This window comes from Oncorhynchus nerka, linkage group LG26 (assembly GCF_034236695.1).
Source record: "Oncorhynchus nerka isolate Pitt River linkage group LG26, Oner_Uvic_2.0, whole genome shotgun sequence".
Lineage (NCBI taxonomy): Eukaryota > Metazoa > Chordata > Actinopteri > Salmoniformes > Salmonidae > Oncorhynchus > Oncorhynchus nerka.
Genome location: NC_088421.1, coordinates 20,325,787 through 20,338,968, shown reverse-complemented (window position 1 = coordinate 20,338,968; position 13,182 = coordinate 20,325,787). Strand labels below are relative to the sequence as shown.

At 47.0% G+C, this 13,182-nt stretch overlaps 2 protein-coding genes across 9 annotated transcripts in view; one reads left to right on the top strand and one right to left on the bottom strand.

The window, feature by feature from the left end:
- LOC135559588 (caskin-2-like) overlaps nucleotides 1-5,437 on the top strand; it is a 30,955-nt gene extending 25,518 nt beyond the window's left edge. For all 8 annotated transcript variants that reach the window (XM_065010231.1, XM_065010230.1, XM_065010229.1 and 5 more), the window contains 4 exons: nucleotides 420-632; nucleotides 736-2,671; nucleotides 2,760-3,042; nucleotides 3,506-5,437. In XM_065010231.1, coding sequence (XP_064866303.1) covers nucleotides 420-632; nucleotides 736-2,671; nucleotides 2,760-3,042; nucleotides 3,506-3,602 — 2,529 coding nt within the window. In that variant the 3' untranslated portion in view covers nucleotides 3,603-5,437. The remainder of the gene's footprint in view (nucleotides 1-419; nucleotides 633-735; nucleotides 2,672-2,759; nucleotides 3,043-3,505) is intronic.
- Nucleotides 5,438-5,594: 157 nt separating this feature from the next.
- LOC115110683 (Na(+)/H(+) exchange regulatory cofactor NHE-RF1-like) overlaps nucleotides 5,595-13,182 on the bottom strand; it is a 36,333-nt gene continuing 28,745 nt past the window's right edge. Inside the window, exons 4-6 of the mRNA XM_029636524.2 lie at nucleotides 9,921-9,964; nucleotides 8,281-8,394; nucleotides 5,595-7,603 (exon numbers count right to left, since the gene is read on the bottom strand). Coding sequence (XP_029492384.1) covers nucleotides 7,457-7,603; nucleotides 8,281-8,394; nucleotides 9,921-9,964 — 305 coding nt within the window. The 3' untranslated portion in view covers nucleotides 5,595-7,456. The remainder of the gene's footprint in view (nucleotides 7,604-8,280; nucleotides 8,395-9,920; nucleotides 9,965-13,182) is intronic.

The following is a 13,182-nucleotide window of genomic DNA, read 5'->3' as shown; positions in this document are numbered from 1 at the left end:
CAGGCACTAGCCAGGTACAGGACAGGACAGACACAGGCCAGACACAGGATAGTACAGGACAGACACAGGACAGGACAGACACAGGACAGGACAGGACAGACACAGGACAGGACAGACACAGGACAGACACAGGCCAGACACAGGACAGACACAGGACAGACACAGGACAGGACAGACACAGGACAGGACAGACACAGGCCAGGCACAGGACAGACACAGGACAGGACAGACACAGGACAGACACAGGACAGGACAGGAAATATTGTCCATGTTTGCCACACATTACAACTCATGAATGTATTTTTCTGTGTACTCTGTATACCACAGTGAAATACATGTATCTATTAAAAGACAGGAGGACAGTGAATAGGCCAGTAGTTGATGTTAATGTGAAACTCAACCCCTCCCCTCTGGTGTAGGATGCAGAGGCCATCTACCAGTGGCTGAGTGACTTCCAGTTGGAGCAGTACACTGGGAACTTCATCACGGCCGGCTACGACGTCCCCACCATCAGCAGGATGACCCCAGAGGACCTGACGGCCATCGGCGTCACCAAGCCAGGCCACCGCAAGAAGATCTCAATCGAGATAGGAAACCTCAGCATCCCCGAGTGGCTGCCTGAATACATCCCGGTAAGGTCTTACTGATGCCTGTGTCTGTCTGTCTGCAAGTCAGGTTTTACATTAGTTTCATAAAGGTTTCAACTGTCTGACTGTGACTCTTCTCCTACTCCAGGCAGGCCTGGGGGAGTGGCTGAGTACCATAGGCCTGCCTCAGTACCAAAGGAAGCTGTCAGAGAACGGCTATGACTCCATCAGCATCGTACGGGACCTGACCTGGGAGGACCTGCAGGAGATAGGCATCACCAAGCTGGGCCACCAGAAGAAGATGATGCTGGCCGTGAAGAAGCTGTGTGACATCCAGAGGGCCATCCTGGCTGCAGAATCTGTCCAGGGCACGTTGCGCCGCAAGCCCCCTGGAGCCCTTCACCTGGTCACCATTGAGCCCCCTGACAGCGCCTCCGACTGCCCCTCGCCCCACACCCCCAAGATGCTGACCTTCCAGGACAGCGAGCTGAGCGCTGAGCTGCAGACAGCCATGTCCAGCCACTACCAGGAGGGCCCGGCCATCAAGAGTGCCGTGGGCATGTCTCGGAGCCAAGAGAGCATCGACGCCCGGTCCAGGGGCTCAGGGCGCTCCCAGGACCCCCCCACGGCCTCCATCACTCCCCACAGCCGCTCACAGGAGAGCCTAGGGGGCAGCAGTACCTCCACCAGCCTCAGTGCTGACAGCAGCCCTGCCAAGGAGAGGAACATTCCAGAAGGCTGGGACCAGAGGTCCATACTACAGCAGCAGCAGCTTCCCAAGCAGGTCCCCCTGGGGGCAGCCACCGTGTTCCAGTACCCAGCCATCCCAGCCAAGCCTAAAGGCCCTGGGTCTCACTCCCTAGGCTCCTCTCCCCAGGGCTCCCCGGCCCAGAGGGGCTTCAGCTACCTCCACTCCCACTGTGGCAGCACCGACGTGGGCCACGGCTCGCCCACCAAGCCCTTGGCACACACCTACCACGCCATGACCCTGGCCCCGCCTAAGAAGCGCAGCCAGAGCCTGACACGCTATGCCCTGTCAGACGGCGAACCAGACGAAGAGGATGACGACTTGGCTCCGCCCTCTAGCACCCTAGAGTCCTACGCCACCCTGACCCGCCGGCCCGGACGCAGCCAGCTGGCAGGCATGCAGATCACACCCGTAAAGTACGGCACTGTGGGACGTAGCCAGTCCTTTGCCGTGCGCGCTCGTAAAAAGGGTCCCCCTCCAGCCCCGCCCAAGAGACTGAGCTCGGTGAGCAGCAGCCCCAGCGTTGGGTCCACTGAGAATATGGCGCCCTCTCCTGGGGGGGTGGAGACAGACAGTCCAGGGAGCGTGAGGAGCATCGCAGCCTGTCTGGAGGCCTCCACTGAGGGGAAGAGCCTGTCCAGGCCCAGGCTGGACCTCCTCCAACCAGAGCCTCCCCTCCCCAGCCTCAACCCCTCAGGACTGGAGCCCAGAGAGGCCTCTGCAGGGATGAGGAGGAGGGTGCAGAGCGAATGTGCTCCAGCCCAAACCGACATCCCAGACCATTACCCAGACCCAGAGCGAGGGGTGAAGTCAGACTCTGAGGAGGAGGAACCTAAGGCACCGGGTTTGGATGGCTCCTCATCCCCTCACAATAGCTCCAGCGAGTGTATCCCCTTCGCCGAGGAGGGCAACCTCACCATCAAGCAGAGGCCCAAGGTGGGAGGGCCGCCCAGGGCCGAGAGCACTGTGGAGATCCCGGCAGACAAGAACCGGCCTACCAAGACAGCCCTGGAGGTGCCTGAGTTTAACCTGAAGGAGTCAGACACTGTGAAGCGGAGATACAAGCCTAAAGACCATGCTGGCAGCTCTCCCACCAGTGACAGTGAGGGCCAGATAGGGTCAGACTCCAGTCCAGGCAGCAGGCCCCAGTCCCAAAGCTGTGAGGAGGTGAGTCTGGTCAGTCTGAGGATCAGTGAGGCCAGTCTGGAGGGGCTGGAGAACCTAGCAGTGACAGGCACACCCCTCAAACCCCCCGTCTCCCCCAAGCCTCACAGCTCCCACGGACCCCCCGTCACAGCCCCAAAACCGTCCCGACACAGTCTGGCTGCTGCTACAGGTAACTTATTACACGTGGAAGCTCATTATTATGTCTTTCTGTTTTTATCATCAATTCTGAGTTTCTGCTTTTGCTTCCTGTCCAACAGCCATAGTGCCGCCCACTATGACTGTCAACGTGGTACAAAGTCTTGCCTTCTCAGCCCCACCATCACCCACACCCAGCCGGTGTCCCCCAGCCCCAGGGCTTCAGTGCCAGGCAGCCCAGACAGGCAAGCCCCAGGTCTGTGTGGTCGGCCCAGGCCCAGGGGTAGAGTCTGGCCCGGGGTTAGAGGTGGTGCAGCAACAGAGGCTGGAGCAGACCAGCACCTCTCTGGAGGCAGCACTGCAGGCTGTGGAGAGAAAACTCACCCAGGAGGACAGCACTGACGGGTAAGAGAACACGATCAACACCTCCCCATTTCCTGCATTTACAGGCCATATACACTCTACTGTTTATGTGAACTGAAGTAGCATTTGTGCAACATTGTATATGTCCCATTATGGTGTCTATGAGAGCATGGGCAGCGCCATTGAGGCCATCTCCATTTTGAAGTAGTCCGTTTTCTTCTTCTACTACTTCAGAGTTGGTAAACAAACTGAAAGGGTGCATACTGCCACCTGGAGTGTGTTGTCTAAACAGGTATAAAGCCATGGTTGGTTATTTACTGTCACCTGCAGTTATGGAATGTTTTCTCAGGTCAGATGACCTGGATGGAATTATGTGATCCTTCCTTAACTTCAAAATGGTGAAAGTCCTCAATGGCGCTGCCCTTGATAAAACGTGTTTTTGAGCACTAGAGTCCTCTCTCTATCTCCATGACTAAACCCTGCTTCTTTTCCCACCTCCTGACAGTGGGTCGAACACAGTGAAGTCAGCGGGCAACATTCTGGATGACATTGGCAACATGTTTGATGACCTTGCTGACCAGCTAGATGCCATGCTGGACTAAGCCCTCTATCCACTCCACTGACCAGCCCACTGACCCATGACCCTTCACCTCAGGAAGTACTAATGACCATGAGAGGGAGAATGGAGCAGGTCAATCCACCTAAGTGTTATCTCCGACCCCGACGCCCTTCAAACTACAGACCAACCCCCACCACCAGACTAACAGAAAACATATGGGACTACATTGTAGGATGTGCCATGGAGTGGGATGCTTTTAATGAACAGTGTGGATCCATCTCCCTCCTCCCTGCCTCCATGTTGCCACTTCCTCTCCTTTCAACACCAGCACTTAACTCTGCTCTACAGTGCTTTGCCATCAGTCACAACAACCCTGTTGGTTTCAACACAGGGCCTGACAACAACCCTGTTGGTTTCAACACAGGGCCTGACTGACTGTAGATACATGAGGGGTGGACCACATACTGTACCAGTACACTGTTGTATTGGGTTGTTTCATACAACACGAGTTAAACCGTGTTGTCCTTTTTATTCTACCCAACGTCCTCCATTTCTTCGTCATGTTGGTGTGCCTTTCTTCCCCTCCTTTCTCACAGTCTCCACCTCTGTGTAAAGTCATTGTTTGGCCGTAGAGGGAGAGAGAGAGACAATGGGGAGAAGGGTTTTTATCCTGGCCTATAGAGGAACCATTCCTAGACACAATATTACCATACAATACCATTTGTATTAGACACTGTCTCAGTCATTTGACCTTTGTGTTTCACCATGTCTGACCATTTCAATTGGACCTTGTTGATATTTTCAATACTCTTGTATTTGATCCATTTTCTACCAAGTTGACCACAATGAAAGTGTTTGTCTTCCTCAAGGCAAGGTGCCAGTACGTTTGTGCTGTTAAAATCTTTAGTAATCATTCTTTAGTAATACAGAATGACTAGATGCTATATAGTTTCTGGTTTTATGTAAAACATTTGGAAGTGCTGGATGATATTGTTTATACAAAAGGGAAGAAGACCTTTGCTTTTCAAAGCATATTTAGCTTTCGTCACTGTCCACACTGTCAGTATAAGGAGTTATACGTGATTTGTACAGCCGAGGGATGACATGCAAGATATTAATAATGTACACTACATTTTAATGTAGATTAGTCCAACTAGTATTTAAATGAGAGTATCTAAATATGTATATTGTATACTTATAGGTATATCTGGGAGCAGAATCATATTCAACCAAAGTTCTTTGTACAGATTTTCCTTCAATATTTCCATAAAATGCAGAACCATTGTTAAGGGGTTCTGGTCTTCCTTAACATGAATGAAATTAATTATCTACATGGTTATCAAAAATGGTCTGTTTTTTTTCCCCTGTCCACCCAGCATTATATGGCTATGTTCCATATTTGGGCATGCTACAGTACTTCTAGCAGGGGGAACGAACTCTATGATGTGTTTCTGTCTTCCTCATGAACTTTCAAATCATTAACCCTGACTTGTATGATTGTGTATTGTCCTCTGTACTGTAAATGTTTGTGTTGTTTCAGTGTGAATGTGATCCCTGGCTGTAACCTGGGTTTCATCTCTGTCCTTCTCAGGAATGTCCCACCTATTCAGTTCAAGCTGCTGTCACATTAAACACGCACACCTGGCTCTGTGTTATGGAAGGAGGAACAGTGGTTTTGAAGAGGTGAGGTGAAGGAGAGCCTTGCGTGAATGTGAAAGAGGTCTGTGTCTCAGACGGAACTGAGACCTGCTAGAGGCACCTTATTTAAGATGGCTCTGTGGATATATATTATACTGTCTTGAGTTATCAACATCTGTCCTTTTTCATCCAGCTGGGTCTTCATCTGGTTACAGTTAACCATTAAATATTCATGTCTGATCCTGTTGATTTCTCTCGTTCATTCATGGATTTAAATATCCAGAAGCCTTTTAAGAGTGGGTGCATTTCATCTACACCTTCATAGCACAGACATGGATTCCTAACATTTATGTTACTGTAGTCTTAATTTAAATGGAGAATCATGGGACAACAATGATGAGATCTACAATTTAATACAGTATAGAAATAACATGAACAGTTAAAGAGCATGATAACACCCCCATACAATTCAATAGTCAAAATAGTGAATCTCACTGTCATTCTCCATACTGAACATACACAAAATCTAGTGAAGCGCAGACATTTATATTCTTATTAAAGAAAGAAATTATGTTTAAGTACATCTACGTAAACGTAAAAACCTCAAAGCATTTTGACAATGGCCATAAAGAAAAACTCTGAAATGAAAGGTATCGCAATATACAGTGGTAATGGCAATGCTATGGACGGAAGGTTTTCAGCCTTCATATTTACTGAAGTAAGATGGTATGGACGGAAGGTTTTCAGCCTTCACATTTACTGAAGTAAGACTGGTATGGACGGAAGGTTTTCAGCCTTCACATTTACTGAAGTAAGATGGTATGGACGGAAGGTTTTCAGCCTTCACATTTACTGAAGTAAGACTGGTATGGACGGAAGGTTTTCAGCCTTCACATTTACTGAAGTAAGATGGTATGGACGGAAGGTTTTCAGCCTTCACATTTACTGAAGTAAGACTGGTATGGACAGAAGGTTTTCAGCCTTCACATTTACTGAAGTAAGATGGTATGGATGGAAGGTTTTCAGCCTTCACATTTACTGAAGTAAGATGGTATGGATGGAAGGTTTTCAGCCTTCATATTTACTGAAGTAAGATGGTATGGACGGAAGGTTTTCAGCCTTCACATTTACTGAAGTAAGACTGGTATGGACGGAAGGTTTTCAGCCTTCACATTTACTGAAGTAAGATGGTATGGATGGAAGGTTTTCAGCCTTCACATTTACTGAAGTAAGATGGTATGGATGGAAGGTTTTCAGCCTTCACATTTACTGAAGTAAGATGGTATGGATGGAAGGTTTTCAGCCTTCACATTTACTGAAGTAAGATGGTATGGACGGAAGGTTTTCAGCCTTCACATTTACTGAAGTAAGACTGGTATGGACGGAAGGTTTTCAGCCTTCACATTTACTGAAGTAAGACTGGTATGGATGGACACTGCACCAACGTGTCGTTCCCCAATGACTGACTGACTGTCAGTGGTTGTCGTTCTTCAGGTGTTTTGGTCCCTAAAAGGTTTGCAGATAATAGAATCTACCACACACCCAGAGCTGATTAATGAAGGTGCTGAAGGCAAAAACTGGAGAAACATGAACAAGTCTCTGCACACTTCCAGTCAGAAGCCAATTTATTCTGAAGCTCGACTGACCCAAAGCTCAGCTACATGAAAGACAATTGCATCTGACTGGAAGTGTGAAGAGGCTTGCTATTTGGTCCCTGAAAGGTGATAGACTGGATGGGTATGTAAGTGGCTGGTCCCATTCTCGTTTAAGGCGTGAAAAATATTGTTTGTGTTTCAATGACTGATTAACATGTAGACGAATGGCCATAAGAGAGACCTTCTCCACTATACCGACAGGCACCAGGCTATGACCAGCAGGGACTTCCAGGGTCTTCTGGGCATATACACCCAGGTACAAAACACACACACAACCACCTCGACACGTGAAATTGAATAATTCAAAATTATTTTCAAATCACAATACAAAGATTCTTATCTGATGTAGCTGTTTCCTTTCCAACATTGGCATATTCATCTAGATATTGTTAGCACATCATTTATAGCATCTGGAATATAATACAAATGTGTGTGTATATATTTTACATACATATACCTGTATTCTCCCTCACCAATAGTTAAACTGCTGGTTTTAATGAGTTATAGAAAACATGGGGCTTAGAACAACCCCTCTCTCTCTCCTTCACTGACCTCTCTGTGAGTATCTACTGTATGTGGGTGTGTGCAGGGCGAGGTGCTCTATCTACAGGTTGCTGAACAGTTCATTTTTCTTGCTCCAATCCATAGGCGGGGCCCTCTTGTTGGAGCGTTTCTGATGAGCACGCTCCTTGACCTGCTGCAGGGACAGGTTCAGACCCGGGATGGCGCCCATGATCACTGGCTCAGACAACTGACCAATCAGGGAGGAGAGAGAGGGGTTAAAAGAGAGTGTGAGAGAGGAGTAGAAGTAGAGAGAGAAAGCACAAGAGACACAAGCCTGGTTCTAAATGAGTACTTTGTACTGATCTTGTCCGCATTCTGATTTTGCCAGCATATTTAGATATGTGTAGATGACTAAAAGACACGTGATCTGATCTTGCATCACAGACAGATTTGGATAGTAAACCATTTAAATCATTATCCCGCCCTAAAATAATTGACAGGTGATGCCATTGATTTATGGCTTCGATGTACCTTAAAATAAATACATATTATTTTGAAAGAATATCTGTCAAATCATTTTCATACAGTGAGGGACCAGGATATCTGGTCACAATGTGGACATAATAGACAGATAAGAGATGTAGATGCAACGGTTACAATGTGGGCCCAATAAGAATGTGGATAAGATTACGACAAAGGACACATGTTCGCACCAAGTATAAACGAGGCTAGAGAGAGAAGAAATTTATATTTTGATATTGTAGTAAAGCCTATTTTACAGGACTGCTCAAATAATAGATGTTATACATTACTGTGTCATTATGGATACACATTCAGATCATGAGACTTCCGCTGCCGTTGCATCTACATCTCTTATCTGTCTATTGTGTGCTGCTTCACATGTGTTTTCAGGGCGGGACTTACCTCTGTGGGCGGGGTTGTGAGTGAGGCGTTGGAGGAGGTGTTGCTTGGAGACGGGCTGATTGACAGCTTAGAGTCCTGCTCCACCTCTTTTACCAGTTTTCCATTTCCATTCACCTGCAGTGGACACACAGACAGCAAGCAACAAATCAGATCAAATACAAGTAGCCAAAGTGGGGGTCAAGTTTGAGAGAACTCTCATACAACTCTCAGTCTGGCTGCAATGTTATGTTTGCCCACAGGGAGGCAGACTTGCCTGTGCCCCATACACACACACTGTCTGACCATGCTGGTTGGGAAGTTGTATGATATGTCTCCCTAGGCCAGTAGAGGCAGCAGCAGCAGTTTACTAGAGCCTACTGGGGTCAGAGCATTAGAGAAGACCCAATCACCCTGTTCTGCCATGTCAGTGCCTACCTCACCCTAATCTAAAATAGCAGGTGTAAAAAAACTTTTGTTTTTCAGGGGAAACGGAAGTTAGGTTGAAAATACTGAAAACCGGAAACATCCGCTTTCTACTGACCCCATGGAGAGTGACCCCACCCTAACCTCTCTACAACCTCTCAACTCCTCTCTCTCTCTCTCTGCCTTTCCCTCACCTCTACCCTGCCTCCGCTCTCACTTAATCCAATGTTTTGATTGTTAGATTTGGGGGTTAAAATGATGGTCAATCACTGAGGACTAGGGTCCACTACTGATCTGCGTCTGTCTTCTTTACATATGAAGTCTATTAGCATCGTAATAATGTAGTGGAGTTAACCTAATGAAATCTTCTTCGGTTTGTGGCAGTGGCCAGTGGCCTAACTCTGGGTTTACCTGCCTGTTTGATAATATCACAAAAACACAATAGAGAATCCCCAGATAATACCATCTCCTATCATATGCCAGATCTCTCTCTCTGTTCCTGAGTCTACAGTACAGTAGGGGGTAGGTGTGGGCTGGTCTGTCCCCGTACTAAGGGATTATGTACAAATACCTCAGAAGGATTAACATGGTGCTGATGAATTCTCCATGCCTAAACAACAGTGTATTGCTTTCAGCTTCTTGTTATCCAGCATTACCATGTGAACCCTCTATACCCGTCTACCAGGCTCTGAGCACACTATTGAGGGCTACACTAGTTCTGGTACTGTATATCTTACAGACACCTGAACCTGGTTCTGTTCTGTCAGGGTAGACTGCTCTCCTGGTATTCAGATTACACAGGATTTACATAATATCAACACTGAGAGTAAGATACCCTCCCCTGCCTGGGCCAGCCTGCCTGCTGGAAACAGTCTGTTTTACTCATTAATGAGCGAGCTGGAAGGAGATTGAGAACCAACCAACACAAAGTAAATTATATGAAGCAATACACACACTCTACAGTCCTATAAAATAATACTTGTCCACTCCCTATGAATGACCAGCTGATAGGGTGCCTGTCAGTGCCAAAGCAGAAGCAGTTAATCCACAGTGTATTATTTCTAGGGGCTGACCTGTCAGTGACCGCCACAGTGCCAGGAAAAAAGACTAGTGTTTTGGGAAGTCCACTCTGTGGGAGCGCAACTCTTTCTCTCTCTCGGTCTGTCTCTTTCCCTCTCTCTCAAATGTTACTTTTGTATGATATTAGGTCAATAAAGTATTTGGCATCCAAGTCTTACCGTCTTTTCCATGTCTCCGTTGACGACAGGCTCAGGCAAAGATCCTGAAAGCAGAAGAGAACACTGCTCAGTCATGGACTCCACACAAACTCACACTCCCTCCTCCATACCAGCTGTTCACAACCATTCAACAACATCTAATCATGGCAATTCTCCAATCTTATAGTCAGTCCTAAATATCCTGAAACTGTCCCACCTCCGTCAAACACCAGAACAGAATTCCAGAGTGACTCATATCCCTGCTCCAGAGAACGGCTCCTATCCAGTTCAGGTTTCATCCCAGCGACACCTACTCTGTTACATAGCGCAGGTATGTGTAGGTCATCCATTATTCAAACAGGGTTCATCTTCACAGAGATGTTTTCTGACCCTGGTTACCTGCCACGCATCATCACGTCCAAACAAGCTGCTGCATATGAAACCCAGTACCCTAGTGACCTACCTATATCAAATAGCCCTGGTAAGAAACTGTCCTCTAACCCTGTCACAGGGATATTAAGGAATGGTTTTCACTTGGCTAACTCTACCACAGAAAGACAATACACTATATCTAAACCTGTGTGTCTATCTAAAACAGATAGAGTTGACTGATGAACAACTGACCCCTGGTCGGAGCTGGTGGACTACTAAGACGGACCCTTACCTTCCATGCTTCAACTCCTCTCACACAGACAGATAAACGGTGAGAACTAAGATTGTAACCTGTTATCATCTAAAGATAGCCTGACCCTGGTCTGCGTCCCCCTGGGCTGTTCTGAAACCTGTTGAAGCTGCCTCTATGTACCTCTGTGCTCCTTGGGTCCCTCCTCACTGTTTGCACATGGACAAGAGGCTCTTCAGTCCCAATACAGCTAACACTACTGGCTGAGAGGCCACTTGGAGCCAGCGCCTTGGAAACCAAACACAAGTGCTGGCCAGAGGGGAGTGTGGAGTGTGTGTCCATTCGTGTGTGTGTGTGTGTACCAAAGTCACGGTGATCAGGAGCCCTCTGAGTGGGCAACACGAGAGAGCAGTTACCTGGGCAACGCCTCAATGGAATTTTGCTCCTGTTGGGCATTTTTCAGTCAGGTTTAGAAGCCGATAGCAGAAACCAAAGGAAGTTAGATAGGACTAAGACCTGACCATATGTCCCCCTGGGTAGAACAGGAGTTATATCTCCTTTTACTGCTTCACTATACTCATTCAGAGGACACAGAATGTCAATCATCAGTCAACTTGGAGGTGTAACCGTGCCAATGGATAGCTGTCAAATCAAATGTTATTGGTCACATACACATATTTAGCAGATGTTATTGCAGGTGAAATGCTTGTCTAAACAACCAGTGTGGACTCAGAACACAACAACATTCCTCCATGTAAAACAGAGGACATTCTTATCACAGCAAAGCAGCTACTGTATTTTTATTGGTGCACTAAAGAAGCAGAAAACTCCCAGTTAGGTCAAATAGCATGAAAGACACTAACTGACAGGGGCGGCAGGTAGGCTCGTGTTTAGAGCGTTGGGCCAATAACCGAAAGGTTGCTAGATCAAATCCCAGAGCTGACAAGGTAAAAAGCTGTCCTTCTGCCCCTGAACAAAGCAGTTAGCCCACTGTTCCTAGGCTGTCATGGAAATAAGAATTTGTTCTTAATTAACCGACTTACCTAGTTAAATGAAAAATAAATATTGTCTACTTCTACCCACCTTCTTATTTATACGGTTCACTAAGAGGCACAGACAGCTAACCTTTTTAATAAACAGTATATTTGGCCTGATCAGGCAGCAGCGCTTCACTGTTGTTTAGGGCAGAGCTTCAAGCAGAGGAAATATAAAGGCAGCCTGGTGCAGGGCGGTGTGTGTGGGAGGAGGACACACACTGACTAATATGCATGTCCCAGACACAGAGGGAACCAATTTCCTCCACACCCATATGGTTGTCATACCGTCGGCTGGGCTGCCATCATCGTGCTATGAGGCCGTTGGTATCAGAATGGCACTCAGAGTAGCCAGCCAAGTGTTGTCATGGGCCACCGCCCTGTTTCAACAAGTGTTACTTGGGCACAGTTGGCCTCCCAAGCCAAATGCAGCTTGACGTTTATTGTCATGAATCTTGCCTTGGAGGCAGAACCAAGCGATTTCTGCTAGATGGGCTAGCTACAAAGTAATTAATGACTATATTGTAAAAATGTATGAAAGCAAAAATATGCTTTTTGGTCTTATTTTAAGGTTAGGGTTAGAAGTGTGGTTAAGGTTATGGTTAGGTGTAAAATCTGATTTTAAGACTTTGTGGCTGTGCCAGCTAGTGACTACTCCGCAGAGCTGCCTCCAGGGCAAAATTCATGACAATAAATGCCAACCTGCAGCCAGACTCTCCAGCACTGGAATCAATTTACAGGCTGAGGCTCCCTCTAGGGGCTTTCTGAGGTACAACAGCCTTCTCTTTGTGAAGAGCTCAGTAGCTGTTGGGGGAAGTTTCCCCTAGAAAGTTGGGGGAAGTTTGCATTTAGCCCCTAATAGTGGTTGACATTCAGAGAGTTTAAGCTGATTCTAGATCCGTACCTAAGAGTTTGGATTTTGTACCTCGAGCAAACAACGTGAGGGGACAGGAAATGAGATGAGCTCAGTATCTGTGTGTCTCTGTGTCTGTGTTCCTTGGCAGAGAGAGAGGAGCAGAGGAGCCTTGCCAAGCAGTCAGATAGACCCTTATTCTGCTAGTGTTTACCAAGGACAGGGGGACAGAGGGGTACGAGATCAGGCCTGAGAGAGAAAACTCTGGGGACTATAGACCTTGAATGAGGCTGTTAAAGGAGAAGTAGTGGTTTAATCATTACCTACCTAAAAAAAAACATATGAGAGGCAAAACGCTCGCTACACTGTGAGGCTGTCGTGTGAGTGAGGGGCTTCAGAGGTCTGTCCTTCACACAGTGCAAGCTGATAACGTCCATTGTGTGCGAATACTTGGACATGTACAGTGCCTTGCGAAAGTATTCGGCCCCCTTGAACTTTGCGACCTTTTGCCACATTTCAGGCTTCAAACATAAAGATATAAAACTGTATTTTTTTTGTGAAGAATCAACAACAGGTGGGACACAATCATGAAGTGGAACGACATTTATTGGATATTTCAAACTTTTTTAACAAATCAAAAACTGTAAAATTGGGCGTGCAAAATTATTCAGCCCCTTTACTTTCAGTGCAGCAAACTCTCTCCAGAAGTTCAGTGAGGATCTCTGAATGATCCAATGTTGACCTAAATGACTAATGATGATAAATACAATCCAC